General features: G+C 49.7%; 1 protein-coding gene across 4 annotated transcripts in view; it reads left to right on the forward strand.

Annotated features, from left to right (window-relative positions):
• Positions 1 to 13488, forward strand: part of CLSTN1 (calsyntenin 1) — a 38425-nt gene that overhangs the window by 14686 nt on the left and 10251 nt on the right. The window contains exons 3-11 of one of the 4 annotated variants that reach the window (XM_077312221.1): positions 1532 to 1561; positions 3329 to 3524; positions 6185 to 6393; positions 7189 to 7338; positions 7463 to 7648; positions 8091 to 8339; positions 10179 to 10300; positions 11153 to 11315; positions 12580 to 12630. In XM_077312221.1, coding sequence (XP_077168336.1) covers positions 1532 to 1561; positions 3329 to 3524; positions 6185 to 6393; positions 7189 to 7338; positions 7463 to 7648; positions 8091 to 8339; positions 10179 to 10300; positions 11153 to 11315; positions 12580 to 12630 — 1356 coding nt within the window. The remainder of the gene's footprint in view (positions 1 to 1531; positions 1562 to 3328; positions 3525 to 6184; positions 6394 to 7188; positions 7339 to 7462; positions 7649 to 8090; positions 8340 to 10178; positions 10301 to 11152; positions 11316 to 12579; positions 12631 to 13488) is intronic. The other 3 variants (XM_077312223.1, XM_077312222.1, XM_077312224.1) reach the window with 3 other exon arrangements.

Below are 13488 nucleotides of genomic sequence, written 5' to 3' on the forward strand. Positions count from 1 at the left end.
TCAAAGAGATGTTTCCTTGCAGTCCGTATGACATCCCTGCAAGGCAGGCCAGTATTGGAAATTAGGGGCAGGGGAACAAGTGCGATGGGTTTTGCGTTTTCAGCCATTTCTGTTGGTGCAACACTTTGTCGCCTTTGGAAGTCTAGTCCTGGAAAATACTCATAGCCGTGTCCATGTTGACGTTCCCTGGTGATGCTTTCCAGCTGCTCAAACTGACACTGATTCTCAGAAGGGATCTAGAGGCCCATCTGCGTGTTAAAAAAACAAAATAACACTCTTTTTTGTACTTTGTTGTTTTTCAGTGTAGTACTGTTTGTTTTTAACCACTTTCGAGTTTGTTTGTTTTTAATGGTGAAACGGCTAATAATTTTTCAGTAGCGCTTTTTGGGGATTTCACGTGAGCATCCATTAGAGACGTAACATTTCTAAAAACGTTGAAGCCATAAATCCCCCCCCCTTAAAAAAACAGAAATTAAAAAAAAAATACATGCAGGACTTTCCTATCAAAACAAAACTTATTTTACTGATTGAACAACATAAAATGTATCGTATATAACTCAGTTACAATGTAAAATTATACCATTTGGCATATTTATGGAATTTAAAAGTATAAATCTCTTCATTTTCTATAAGAAAAATTGCAAGTATTACAGATACTTAAGAAAGAATTGGACACTGCTGTATCTTGCCACCTCTACATACCCTTCCTATCCAATTCCTTACATCCCAGGATGTCTTCCTATGTCATCTAGTACAAATGCTGGCAGGGGCTCATGGGAATTGTAGTCCATGGACATCTGGAGGACCACAGGTTGACTACCCCTGATCTAGTACCTCGCTATGGTGTTTACATCCCAACTTGACTGACAATATCTCTTTCCCCCTTTGAATTGGGCAGCAAAGAGTGTTAGTTCCCTGAGTGGTTGAACATTCCATGACATCACAGCAGTTCAACCAATCAATGCTGGAAATCTCACCACTCCCAGGGCAATACAGTATCAGTGATTAGGTTTGGGTGGACAAGGGGAAGCTACTGCAAAGCAACCTGTAATGAAAATGTAGCTATTTTGTATAGTTCAGGACAAACAGGGTTGGGTCCAAGGATTCCCTTCCACTGTGGTTCCTCTGGTTCGTAGAAGGAAACGGTAGAAGAAGCAAGTGAGAAGAAACTGAATTGAACCAAGGGAATGGATTTCGTCACTACTGAAGTAATTTTATCTACAGTATTTTGTGAATGGAATAATTATAAACCAAAAATTGTATGAATTTAAAACGGAGTTCCCCATTGTCTGTAATACCTTTGGAAGTTGTGGGGGGGGGGGGGAGTCTCTCCCAATAAGTTGAAAATCTAGTTCTGTTGAACTCGTAGTAAGCAATGACTGGATTCTAATCTTTGAAAAAGAAATGTCGAAAGGTTTTTCCGTGTAAATGTCTGACTCTCTTGACCTTTCATTATTATTTTTTCCTTAATTTGCTCCCTCTTCAGTCTTTCTTGTATTACTGACTCGGGTTTTATCTTTTCTCCCTTTAGAGAGGTTTGAGGTGACAGTCACCAAAGAAGGTGATGGAGGGTTCTTTCTATCCCTTTTATGAACATTAACCCACTAACTTTGGTTATGAAATGGGGAATCAGCACTCAAACAGAAGATCCTGTCATGCTCTTTGACCCCATTTTATTCTCCCAGTATTCTCGCCTCCCCCTCAAAATATATATACATATATATTGATATTTTCAAAAATGTTATGTAACCAACCCTTGGGCTAGAAATACCTGTAAATCAGACATCCATTTGAACGGTGCAGTTATTCAGGTTTAAGCTTTTTAAGAAGAGGGGTTCCCCCCCCCTTGAATTCTCTCGGACAATTCGTTTCCCCATGTTGGCAAAAAAATCAATTTACCCTGAAACAAATACGGGAGCCCTGAATTTATCTAATGCAGGGGTAGTCAAACTGCAGCCCTCCAGATGTCCATGGACTACAATTCCCATGAGCCACTGCCAACCTTCGTTGGCAGGGGCTCATGGGAATTGTAGTCCATGGACATCTGGAGGGCCGCAGTTTGACTACCCCTGATCCAATGCATAAGCAGCAATTTTGAAGCTCACCTTGCCTGTCTTCTTGGGTATGTATCTGTTTAACGTGAAGTTCTCTGGCCATCTAGAACCGTGTGGCTCATCTCAGCCACAAGAAACACCCCATGGACTCCAGGGCCCTTTTGCCACTGCCATGGACCCCTTTTTGGGGGAAGGGAGTGGGCGATTTCAGCTTTAAACTCTGTTAGCACTCAGAGTAGTGGTTTGCTGGCTCCGGTTTTGAAACGGATCTCCGGGAGGGCCAAAAAAAGGGAAGGCAGAAGGGACTGCAGGCAACAGGGGTGCCTGTTTCCTAACTCTGGCTGGGAGGTGGAAAATGTTCTACCTGTTCTCTCCTCCAGGTCTGGATAGGCTAGAGGCTGACCAGGTAAAACTCCCCAAATTGAGACGGCAAAGGGTAGGGTGTGGCGGAATGCCGGTGGCACCCAGGGAGTAGGCGGCTGTTGAAATGGATGCCTGAGAAGTTGGCATTTCTACCACTTTCATTCAGTAGTTTATTTTGATTCCCCCGACTCTGGGTTGTTTCCTTTCGGCTTCGGTTTGGATGGTTTCTTTGTTTTCAAAGCCAGGTCCATTGCACAGGAAGACTTGGTCCCCTGGGTTCCTTGACAGATTTTTTTGTTAATCGCAGTGCTGAATCTTCTTATATCCCCCCTTTTTAAAGCTTTCTCTCACCTCTTCTCGACTTTATAACTGTGCATTTTTAACCTTCCGGCTCTGGTCAAAACCCAACCAGCTGCTTTCGCCACTTCCCAGCAGCTTGGCATAGAAGACACTTCCGGCGGCCTTGGCTGTTATGCTCTTCTAAGATTTCTTCTTAACCCCCCGCCCTGCCCCGCCTAGAGTTTGCCTCAAGTACTCCTGTGAAATGCCTGTCTACATCTCTCTCTCTCTCTCTCCCCGTCTTCCTGCATGACCTGGATGCAAAAGTGAACCAGTTGCTTGGAAAACAGATGTTTGCTTTTTTTCTTTTTTTTGTTTCGTTTCGTTTTTTTAAAACTACCGGATATCACCCATCTTTTAAAAAGCACAGTGTCTTTTGCTTTGTCCACAGACCCTCACAAAACCCTTGGCTGCAAAAAAAAAAAAAAAATCAAACAAAAAAAAAACAAAGAAAAGCTAAATGATGATTTGTGTGTGTTTTCTTTTCTCAAAGCAAGACACAGCACACAGACGTGCCTGTCCGCACCTTTGTCGCTTGGAAGCGCTAACCAGAGTCACTTTGAATCTCTTAGGTGAGATTTGCGGATTTAAAATCCACGGGCAAAATGCCCCCTTTGAAGCCGTGGTGGTGGACAAGTCCACCGGAGAGGGCATGATCCGGTCCAAGGAGAAACTTGACTGCGAGCTGCAGAAGGATTACACGTTCACCATCCAAGCCTACGACTGTGGGAAGGGACCAGATGGCACCAACGCCAAAAAATCCCACAAGTAAGCACTGCCGGGGCGGGAAGTCTGGATCAAGCAATCCGGAGGCCATGTGGTTTCCCCATTGGACATGAATGGGAGCCAGATGCACGGCCATAGAGGACATCGGAGGGAGGGGTAGTCAAACTGTGGCATTCGCTGGCAGGGGCTCATGGGAATTGTAGTCCATGGACATCTGGAGGGCTGCAGTTTGACTATCCCTGATCTAAGGGGTGGTCTCGGTCACAACGGAGAGGCCTGTTCTGTGCATGCGTTGTCACTCCAGAGTCAGTCTATGCCCCAAAAAACTATTTCAGTGCTTCAGGATCTTTTAAGCTACAAGGTTTTCCCCAAAAAAACTGTCCTGTCCACGTTAAGGGGCGATGATAAGGGGTGGAATGGTGCTGGGCGGGCTTCGGCCTTCCCGAAAGAATCAGACTAATTGCTCCAGCCTTAATAGCTTTATGGCCTCAGCCACGGTGCTTTCGAGGGGGCTGGGGTGGGGGGTTCAAACCATGTCCTCCTTTGTAACTAAGTGGATTTGGTAATCGATGCTTGCAGCAGTTAGAGCATTTCCGTGCAGGGGAGGGGAGGCCCAAGGGAGACAAGGTCTGCGAGACGGCTGAACTGGGCCAGGATGATCTCTTCCAAGCTGGGAAGCGCCCCATGGAGCCCAAGAAGATTTTCTTTTTTGGGGGGGGGTGCACTTTAAAGAGCCAAGGTTCCCTTCTTCAAGGAAAAGATGCCAGCGGTCATGTTATCATTTATTTATTGTGTGTCAGAGATACACACGGGGGGCATATAATAATATGAAATGCATTGGTTGTTCCCGTGCGTGGGTCACAGCCAGGGGATCCTGAAATTCTCTGCCAGCCAAAAGTTCCGGTCTTTTGGTGTTCTCCAGGGTGCTCCACGAGGAGGGGAGCTAGAATTGCGCCCCGCAAGAGTCATATGAACATCTTTAGGGCCAAACTAAATGCTTTCTCCCCTCCCCCCCCCAGTTGGTTATGCATGAAGCAGCAGAAGCTGGGGAAATAGCTCCCACGCTGTTTGAGCACAGAAAGTGTCTTGGGGGGGGGGATCAGGATCCTTTCTCCTTCCCCCAACCTACTGCAGTGGTGTTCCAAGCCGGAGCAGCCTCGGCTGTATTGTTCAGTAGCCCTTCCCCACCACTGCATTGTGCGGTACAAGGAAACCTGAGTGGGGCCTTGGCAAACCAGACCCAACTCTTCCAAAAAAGCGAACGTCTGGTTTGATTCCAGTGGAGATGAGGAGGAATATGGGTCCCTTGCTTGTTGGGAAGAGATAGACCCCTTCTTCTATCTCCTCTCCAAACATAGCTCAGTGCCTCGTACAAACAGTGCCCTCTTCCACATGCCCTGGAAGCTGATCTAAGAGCCAGACTTCCTGTTCCCCCCTCCTTAACCCCTACACTGATCTCCCCCCCCCCAATTCCTCCGTGTTGCTTTTAAGTCCCCGTAGAGAAACGGGTGTGAGTCTTGGTTTTATTCCCTCTTCTTGCGCTAAAAGCAGCCCTGAGGAGGGATTTTGAATGTGGGAATTGCTGCCTGTGTAGAAATAAACAATCCATCTTTGTGGTTGTTCCCCCCCCACACACACACACACTCACACACACACATGCCCTTTCCCAGAAGCGGCACTTTGGGAGTTGCATTTATAGACTCCCAGTGTCCAGTGGCCCACAGGGCTGTGGTGGGAATAAGCATGTGCATTTAATGGAAATGTGCTTAAAGGACGTGAAATATGTAACACACGCGCCTACTTTGTGGAATTCTGACTCAGCAGAATCAGTGCTCTTACCAAAAGCAAAACTGGTGGGCAGATTAAATCGATGCTGCAGAAGGGCAAATGAGTTTGATTTCCGGATAGCGTCTGCATTTCAGATCCCCGACTGGACATTGATCGTTATGCTGGTTTTGCTTACTAATCTAAAAAGGACATTCCTCCTCTCTTCCCCCCCCCCCCCAATAACCTTCAAGTACAAGCAGGAAAGATTGACAGCCCCAGATTTCCTTGCAGGCTTTCTTGGCAAACCTGAAATGCTGTAGGTGTTTGGCAAACGGCACTTTCTTTCTCCCTCCCCATCCACCGACCTTTATTTCTTTCCTGTCTCCAGGAAGTAGACAAACCGTGCGTGTGTCTTGAATCAGGTCTTGGGCAGTAATCAAGTCTGCCTTAACTCTGAATGAGCCAATTGGTTATCCCGATTTAAGCTGCCGTAGTTCAGAACTTAATAAAGCATAATTTGTAAAATGCAGCAGACCGTTTCCATGACACCCACAACTGAGGCTGCATTTGGCCAGCGGGTGAAAAACGAGAGCACCCAGTCCGTCCTGTTGGTCTCTCTCTCTTGGTGTCGTGGTTACGAGCAGCCAGGTTTGATCCCCCACTCCTCCTCCACAAGAAGCCAGATGGGTGAAGGACGGTCTTGCTTCCTGCCCCTGTTCAGCTGAACTTCCAAAGAGAGCCCTCTGCACATGCCCTTGGGAACTCTGTGAGCCCCCAATGTCCCTAGCTGCACAGGCCACTGTTTTGACTGACCATATGGAGGTCGGGAGCAAGGCTGTGCCCAGTCTTAACCTCACGGCAAGCTAAGTAGCTTGCCGTGTCCTTTTACCTATTCAAATGGGCCGAATGTTAACGAGGGCCTGTCCTGTCTGCAGAGCGACGGTGCACATCCAGGTGAACGATGTCAATGAGTACGCGCCCGTCTTTAAGGAGAAGTCTTACAAGGCGACCGTGATCGAAGGGAAGAGGTACGACAGCATCCTGCGGGTGGAAGCGGTGGACGCCGACTGCTCTCCCCAGTTCAGCCAGATCTGCAGCTACGAAATCGTGACTCCGGACGTTCCCTTTGCAATCGACAAAGATGGTAGGGAGGGGCAGGCGTTTGGGCTCATTGCGTGTCCCTGAGGCGATGTCCGATCAGTCCCATGCTGCACGTGCCTCTAAACCCAGCCCTGCTTTATCTTTATGGCTGGTTGGTCCTGGGTGAAAAACTCCCCTTTGTCCTCTTCCTTTGGGTCTTTACCATTTTGGGGAGCCCTGATTATGTTGGCAGACTTACTGGAGATTCTCCTTGGAAGACCAAACTGGCCAGGGTAGATCAGCATCCTCAAAAGATGCCTGTCCGATTCGCCATTGTTATTGCAGCTGAAACAAGGACAACGGGCTTTCGGTTCAGCCCTCCTTGTTCCCCAGGGAGGGCAGGGCGTGTCACAATGCTTTGTGGAATTTTCTGTTCACCTGGGGCGATGCGCTCCGCCGGGCTCGGTCACGTTCTTGCAGAATTCAGCAGTGCTCCCTGGAATACGCTGCAGTATCCTCTGTAATGTGCCAGGAGTTTTATTATTCACTTATTAAAACACTTCAGCCTGGTTCAGGGCAGCTCCCCAGGAGACATCGGTGCAAAAGGCATTCCCTGGAGCAGAAAACACAGGCCTGAGTGACAGGACAAAAGGCCGCTTGGGGCTTGTTTCAGGAGTTTGGGGAGCTGGGCTGGGCAAGACGCCCCCCACCCCTATGTGCAAACCTTGGAGAAACACAACCCATCTGGGTAAATATTTGGCTAGGTGGGGTCCCAAATAGATTGGCATTCCAACATGGTTGAAGGTAGCTTTGTGCGGTTAAAAGCATTGCTCATTAATGGCTGGAGTGGCTCTTTCAGGTTACATCAAGAACACAGAGAAGCTCAATTACGGCAAGGAACACCAGTACAAGCTCACCGTGACGGCCTACGACTGCGGGAAGAAGCGAGCGACGGAGGACGTGCTGGTGAAGATCAGCATCAAGCCGACATGCAAGCCCGGCTGGCAGGGTGAGTGTGGCAAGGGCCGGCCTTGTCGCGTTGCGGTCGCCACCCAAACGGGCCTGCTGCCTGGTGTGTCAGCGACCGATGCAGCGGGAGAACGCCTGACGGTTCTCTTTCCTTCCGAGCTCAGGCTGGAGCAAGCGAATGGAATACGAACCCGGGACGGGCTCCCTGGCGCTCTTCCCCAACATCCATCTGGAGACGTGTGACGAGCCCGTCACTTCCGTGCAGGCCACAGTCGAGCTGGAGACAAACCACATCGGGAAAGGTTGCGACCGAGACACTTATTCCGAGAAGTCCCTTCACAGGCTGTGCGGTAAGGGCTCGCTTAGCCAGCCGGGGAGGAACGGCCGGCCCGATGGTTGCCTTGTCCCTATGAATCATCAGTCGCTCACCCCAAAAATGGGGAGAGGGGGGCGTTAGCCGTGAAGGCATTCGTTTCTAGAGCCACACTTTACAGTTGGCCTCTCTGTGTAGCCACAGTACAGACCATGGAAAGATGGAGGGCGGGAGACGCAATTAAAGTCCTGCCATCGAAAGGCAAATTGAACGTAGTAACATGTTCTCGGCCCAGAAGGGGAGGAGGGAGGTCTCCTGCCTTTGGAACCGGAGCACAAATTCTAGCGCTGGAAGCTGGACCTTGACCAGTGGGTTCTGTAATGGGAAAATATAAAGCTGCATGATTGGCGCATGACTTTCCCATGTAGCTGATGCCGAAATGTATAAGTTCTCTGTCTGTGCTGATCCCTGAATTGCAGGTGCTTCCCCCGGCACGGCTGAGCTGCTCCCCCCTCCAAGCAGCACCGCCAACTGGACGGCCGGCCTCCTGACCGACAACGGGCACGACAGCGACCAAGTCTTCGAGTTCAACGGCACCCAGGCGGTGAAGGTTCCCGACAGCGTTGTCACCGTCAACATGAAAGAGCCCTTCATGATCTCCGTGTGGATGAGGCACGGGGCCGGGTCTAGGGAAAAGGAGACCATCCTCTGTAATTCCGACAAGACAGGTTCGGGAAACGTCATTGGCTGTTGGGCTAAGGGGCAGCATCTCGTTTTTATTCTGAGTGAAACACCCCATGCTATTGGCTGGTCTGCCGTGATGTCATTGAATGTTCAGAAGCATTCTTTTGCTTTGGCTTTCGATTTCATTTCAGATAAGATATATTTTTGTATTTCTCAAACATCAATGCTTCCCTTATAGCCAAGTAGTCCTCCCTACAACGCTGTTTCCTTGGTCGCGCCTGTTAATTCCAGCGGGTGGTGACAGACGGGGCCCTCCTACCTTGGCTGCGTTCTGTCCTCTATCATCGTCGCAATACGATTCCATGGTATCTTTGTAAAGGGAACCGAGAGCACAGAAGTCTTAATTGGGTTCCAGGAGAGAGTATTCCTTTCTCCGCTCCTGCCCTCCCCGCGGGTGAATGGCTTTCTCTGTCCGTGCTTCAAAGAGGAATTTTTAAAAGATCGTATCATTACGCAGGAAACGTGATAACGGGGATTCCATAATTATACCTTAGAGGAGCCAAAGACTTGCCTCTTTGTTTGTCCAGACAATGGAGCAGTAATTTTGATTGATTTTGGAAAAAACACAACAAAATCCAACCATTCTCTGATATCCTTTCTGACATTTTTAACTGCCCCTCCTCCAACGAACTGGAGGCGGAGCCCACATATTCTCTCCCCTCCAGTTTACCTTTGCAGCAGGCCTGTGAAATAGGTCAGGCTGGGATAAGGCCTGTCCCACACCAGAATCCGGCACTCTGACTGCTGGGTCACGCTGGGGCTCTGAGGAGACAAAAGCCAAACTCTGAAGCCTCTCGCAAGGCAATCTGTTAAGCTGAGAACAGAAGCCGAAAAAGACCAGTCCTGTTCACTCCCAGCTAGATCAAAAGTGCGGATGTAATAACTAAGATCAGCTTTTTGAGCTGTGAACCAGACCAAGGCCCAGTAAGATTCGCCTCCCTCTTAATTAAAAAGTCTAGCGTTTTTGGAATCCTGGAAGCAATTAGATTGGAAAGGGGTGAGGAAATTAGAAACACACATCCTTAGATGTGGCTCATCAAGAGAGGCATCTCAAAAGAATTCACTTTCTGAGCCACCGGATGCTCGTTCACAAGATTTTTTGCTTATTCTCCTGACAGTAAACACAAAGCGTCCCTTTCTCCTGAGTGTCTTTAGAATATTAAGGAACATTTTTCTTCGTGCTCTAGACTCCAAACCCAACACTTGTAAAACAAGCGGAAACCTCTGTAGCTTGTCAAGCAAGTTTTTGAGCCCTTCCTTCTTGGCAATGCAGAAGCCTTCTTGTATTTGTCCGTCAGTAGGAATCCTTTATGCAGGGAAAGGCGATCTTGATCTAAATCGGGGGTCCCTGATCCTGCAGGTGCGCCTTGGGAATGCTGACATGCCTTTGTGCCCGTGTTGGGAGCCCGGGATCTTAATAGGCCCTCCAGAAATCCACCCACAAGACTATCCAAGCAGACCTCAGCAGACCCGTCTTTGCTAGTCTGTATGCTTTCTCCATGAAAAATTGGAATGAATGAGTGCGTGCAAAAGACATGTTTCTCTGATGTGCTAAAACACATTGGTTTATCCAGTTAGTGTCGTTGTTGTTCACAAATCAGTCAAATAAATAAAATAACCACAACTTGGGCGGCCTAATGGGAGACAACACGTGGCTTTAGCTTTCAGATTTTGATATGGGCGAACTCAACTCTTATTTTGGCTCATTTCCTTCTCAGGGTAAAACATAACGCAGTAGCTTACTAAGAACTGTTTCAGAGACCTGCCTCTGGAAAGGGGGAGAGGCGGGAACCGTGCTGATGGCTCTCCTCTTCTTCACGCAGACATGAACCGGCACCATTACTCTCTGTACGTGCACAATTGCCGACTGGTCTTCCTCTTCCGCCAAGATCCTTCTGAGGGGCAGAGCTACAAACCGGCAGAATTCCACTGGAAACTCAACCAGGTGCGTTGGAAGGGAGGCCATCTCTGCGTTCTGTTGAAATCATGTACTGTTTTATGCCTAACTTGGAAACACGAGGCAGCTAAATAAAAACAGGGTGAGTCAGACTGGGCCACCAGAAGACTCTTTTGCTCTCCTACTTGGAGCTGTAGCCCGGGGGCAGAGAACCTGCTTTTCTTTCATGCAGGAAGTGCTGAGTTCACTCTCTGGCACATCCAGCTAAAGGGCTTCTGTCATGTGGTCACGGGTTTATAGTAAGCCTTTCAGCAAGGCTATTTCTTGGTCTTTGCTTCCCACGCTTGGAAGACAAGAAGGCAGTCGCGTCCCGTCTCACCAGCCTTGACTGATCTGTGATGAAAACCTCTGGATCCCAGGGCCACGAGGCAACCTCAGGGGAAGGCCTCAGCCTCTCTGCCCTGTGGCTGGCCCTGCAAAGGAATTGGCTGGCCACTGTGTGAGACAGGAGGCTGGACCCTCCCTGTTCTGACCCAGCAGGGCTCTTTTGATGTCCTCCTTATGTGTTTTGTGTGGACCCAGGTTCAGTTCTCCAATAAATTTCTACTTATGAGGAACTCAGAGCAAGCTGTGAAAGACCTCACAGGTCTGCTGTCCCTCAGAGTAGCAGACAATACCGGGTTAAATGGGCCATACTTAAATCTTGCACCGAAGCAGTCCTTTGTATTAAGAACTGGAATGGTGACCTTGAGTACAGCGGCCTTCCCATCCTGTCTCCAGTTAAGCCAGAAGGGGCTCTAGGTTTTTGCTCACTCTCACGAAAAAACAGTCCGAAAACTCTCTGGGTGTGACATGCAGGACAGCTGGTTCACTTGTTGTTGTCATCGTTGGTTTCCCCAGGTATGTGACAAGGAATGGCACCATTATGTCCTCAACGTAGAACTGCCAACGGTGACCCTCTACGTCGACGGCGTCTCTTTCGATCCCTTCCCGGTGACGGAGGACTACCCGCTTCACCCCTCCAGAATAGAGTCGCAGTTGGTAGTCGGCGCGTGCTGGCAAGGTAATGCAACCTTTCTGAGTGTCCGGTGGAGGTTTGGTTGCTGGGCCTGTGGCAGGCCGCTCTCGCTGGGCTTATAGGCCCATCCGCTGTGGTCCTCAAGGAGAAGAGGCAGGAACAGGCAGGAACAAAGAATGCTGCGTCTCGACTTTTTGCTCACTTATGCAAGTCTGCACCGGGTGGCCCAGCTAGCCCGGCACTCAAATCAGCTCTCCGAAGCGGAACAGGCAGGGGGACCCCCGAGGATTTCCCAGGCTTGCTGGGCAGAGGCAGGCCACCGCCAAGTGACTCAGTTTATCTCTTGGCTTGAAGACCCTTTGGAGGCACCCTAAGTGGATTGTGACTGGCAGACGCTTCGTGCACCATACTAGAAGCAACGTATTTATTTGTCCTGACCTGGACGGCCCAGGCCAGCCGGATTGCATCCTCTCTCAGAAGCTAAGCAGGGTCAGCCCTGGGTAGGACTTGGATGGGAGACATACACACACACGCACGGAAGTGATAGTCAGTGTGCATGCAGGAGGGGCCATGCGGAGTGGAGTGTGTCCCGCCCCCAGAAGCCGCTGAGTTACCCTGTTGTGTTTCCCTCCTTGCCTGCGGATGCTGCTGTGGCCTCTTCTTCCTCTGCTTGGCCTATCGATTGGCCACCCGTTTTTCAAACCATGTTCCAGAGAGCCGCGGTTGTCTTTTGGGGGTGGGTGGGGAGTCCTCGGTGGGGAGAGTTTCCCCGAAAGACATTATCGCCTGTGCAGCCCTGGCCGAAGAGGCCTCACTTGCTCACTTCCGTGATCCAGACTGCGCTTCTCCTCTCTGGTCCTTAGAGCCTTCTTTCCACTTCTCTGTCTCACTTCTTTATCCCAAGACTGAGAGGGAAAGAGGCCGGCCTGGGGTCACTCTCTTGGCCCAGTGAGGATTCGAACTCGTGTCCCGCCAGGCTTCCTCTGACACCCTCCCCATGACAGCGCCTCTGCTCTCTGAGCCCTGTAGCCACCAAGTGCGGCCGTTCCTCTGCAGCTGAGTCAGCATGCAACGATTTCCCCAGTCTTTTTTTGGGACCACTGCAGGTGTGAAAGAGAGAAAGGCTGGGAGCGACGGCTCCTCTTTTGAAATAGGTTATTGACCGAGGGGGTTGGGTGTGTTTCCACCAAATTGGGGTGGGGGGGGGAGAGTTGAGCCAGGTGCGCCACGACAGATCAGCCAACGCGTCTTAACCACCCGGTTCCTTGTTTCTTCTTTCTCCCCTCCGCTTTGTCTCGCTGCTCTGCAGAATATACAGAAAATGAGAATGACACGGAGAAAGCGTCTGAGATCCCCACAGGTTACCGGCGTTCCTCTTGTTCACTTGGTTCCCCCCCCCCCCTCTTTTTTATTTTTCTTTTGTTTTTCACTTCTAAGCTGAGACATTGCTCCATCTCACACACAGCATGGAATGCCAGCGTTGCGTTACGGCCATTGAATCCACATAATTTGGCTTTTTTTGTTTCTCCATCGCGCTGCTTGGATCGGACATGTTCACCTCCCTTCGTCCCCTTTGGTTGTTAACACCCGAGCGCTGCTCTGATGGAGAGTTTGAGATGCGTTTTCGTGGCAAAAAACTACAGCTTCTCTCTCTCTCTCTCTCTCTCTCTCTCCCCCCCCCCTCTCCCCCCCCATCAACGCATGCATGGGCCCATGGGAGATGTGGCCACACCGGTTGCCCTTCTCCAGGGGCAGTTAGTCCGTGGCCTGTGGGAAGAGCTGTCGAACGGGTAGATCAAAGGGGCAGCTTAGGGACCAGCAAGATTTTTGGGGTGGAAGCTTTCGAGAGTTAACATGTGATCGTGAAAGTCTTGTGGGCCTTTAAGATGCTGCTGAATTCTAATCTAGCCGTGAACCGGAGGGATAGGGTTGAAGGTTATGGAGAGGAAGCTGTGAAACGACACACCGGCTTGTACATCGGAGCGGTCTTTTGCGTAACGCTAACCACTCGTAAAAGGGCTTCAGAGAATTAAACAGCAACTTAGTTTGGTGTGGTTCGCACAACAGCCCTGCAGAGTAGATCAGTATCGTTATTCCTGTAATGCAGTTTGTGGAGTGGAGCTGAGCTATTGCAGGTGGCTTCAAAGCCACCTGGGGGCCTCAGGCCAAAAGTGAGATTTGTACAGATAACTTCGCGATTCTTTTTAGCTACTGGGTT

Source organism: Paroedura picta, chromosome 15, assembly GCF_049243985.1.
Source record: "Paroedura picta isolate Pp20150507F chromosome 15, Ppicta_v3.0, whole genome shotgun sequence".
Taxonomy (NCBI): Eukaryota; Metazoa; Chordata; class Lepidosauria; order Squamata; family Gekkonidae; genus Paroedura; species Paroedura picta.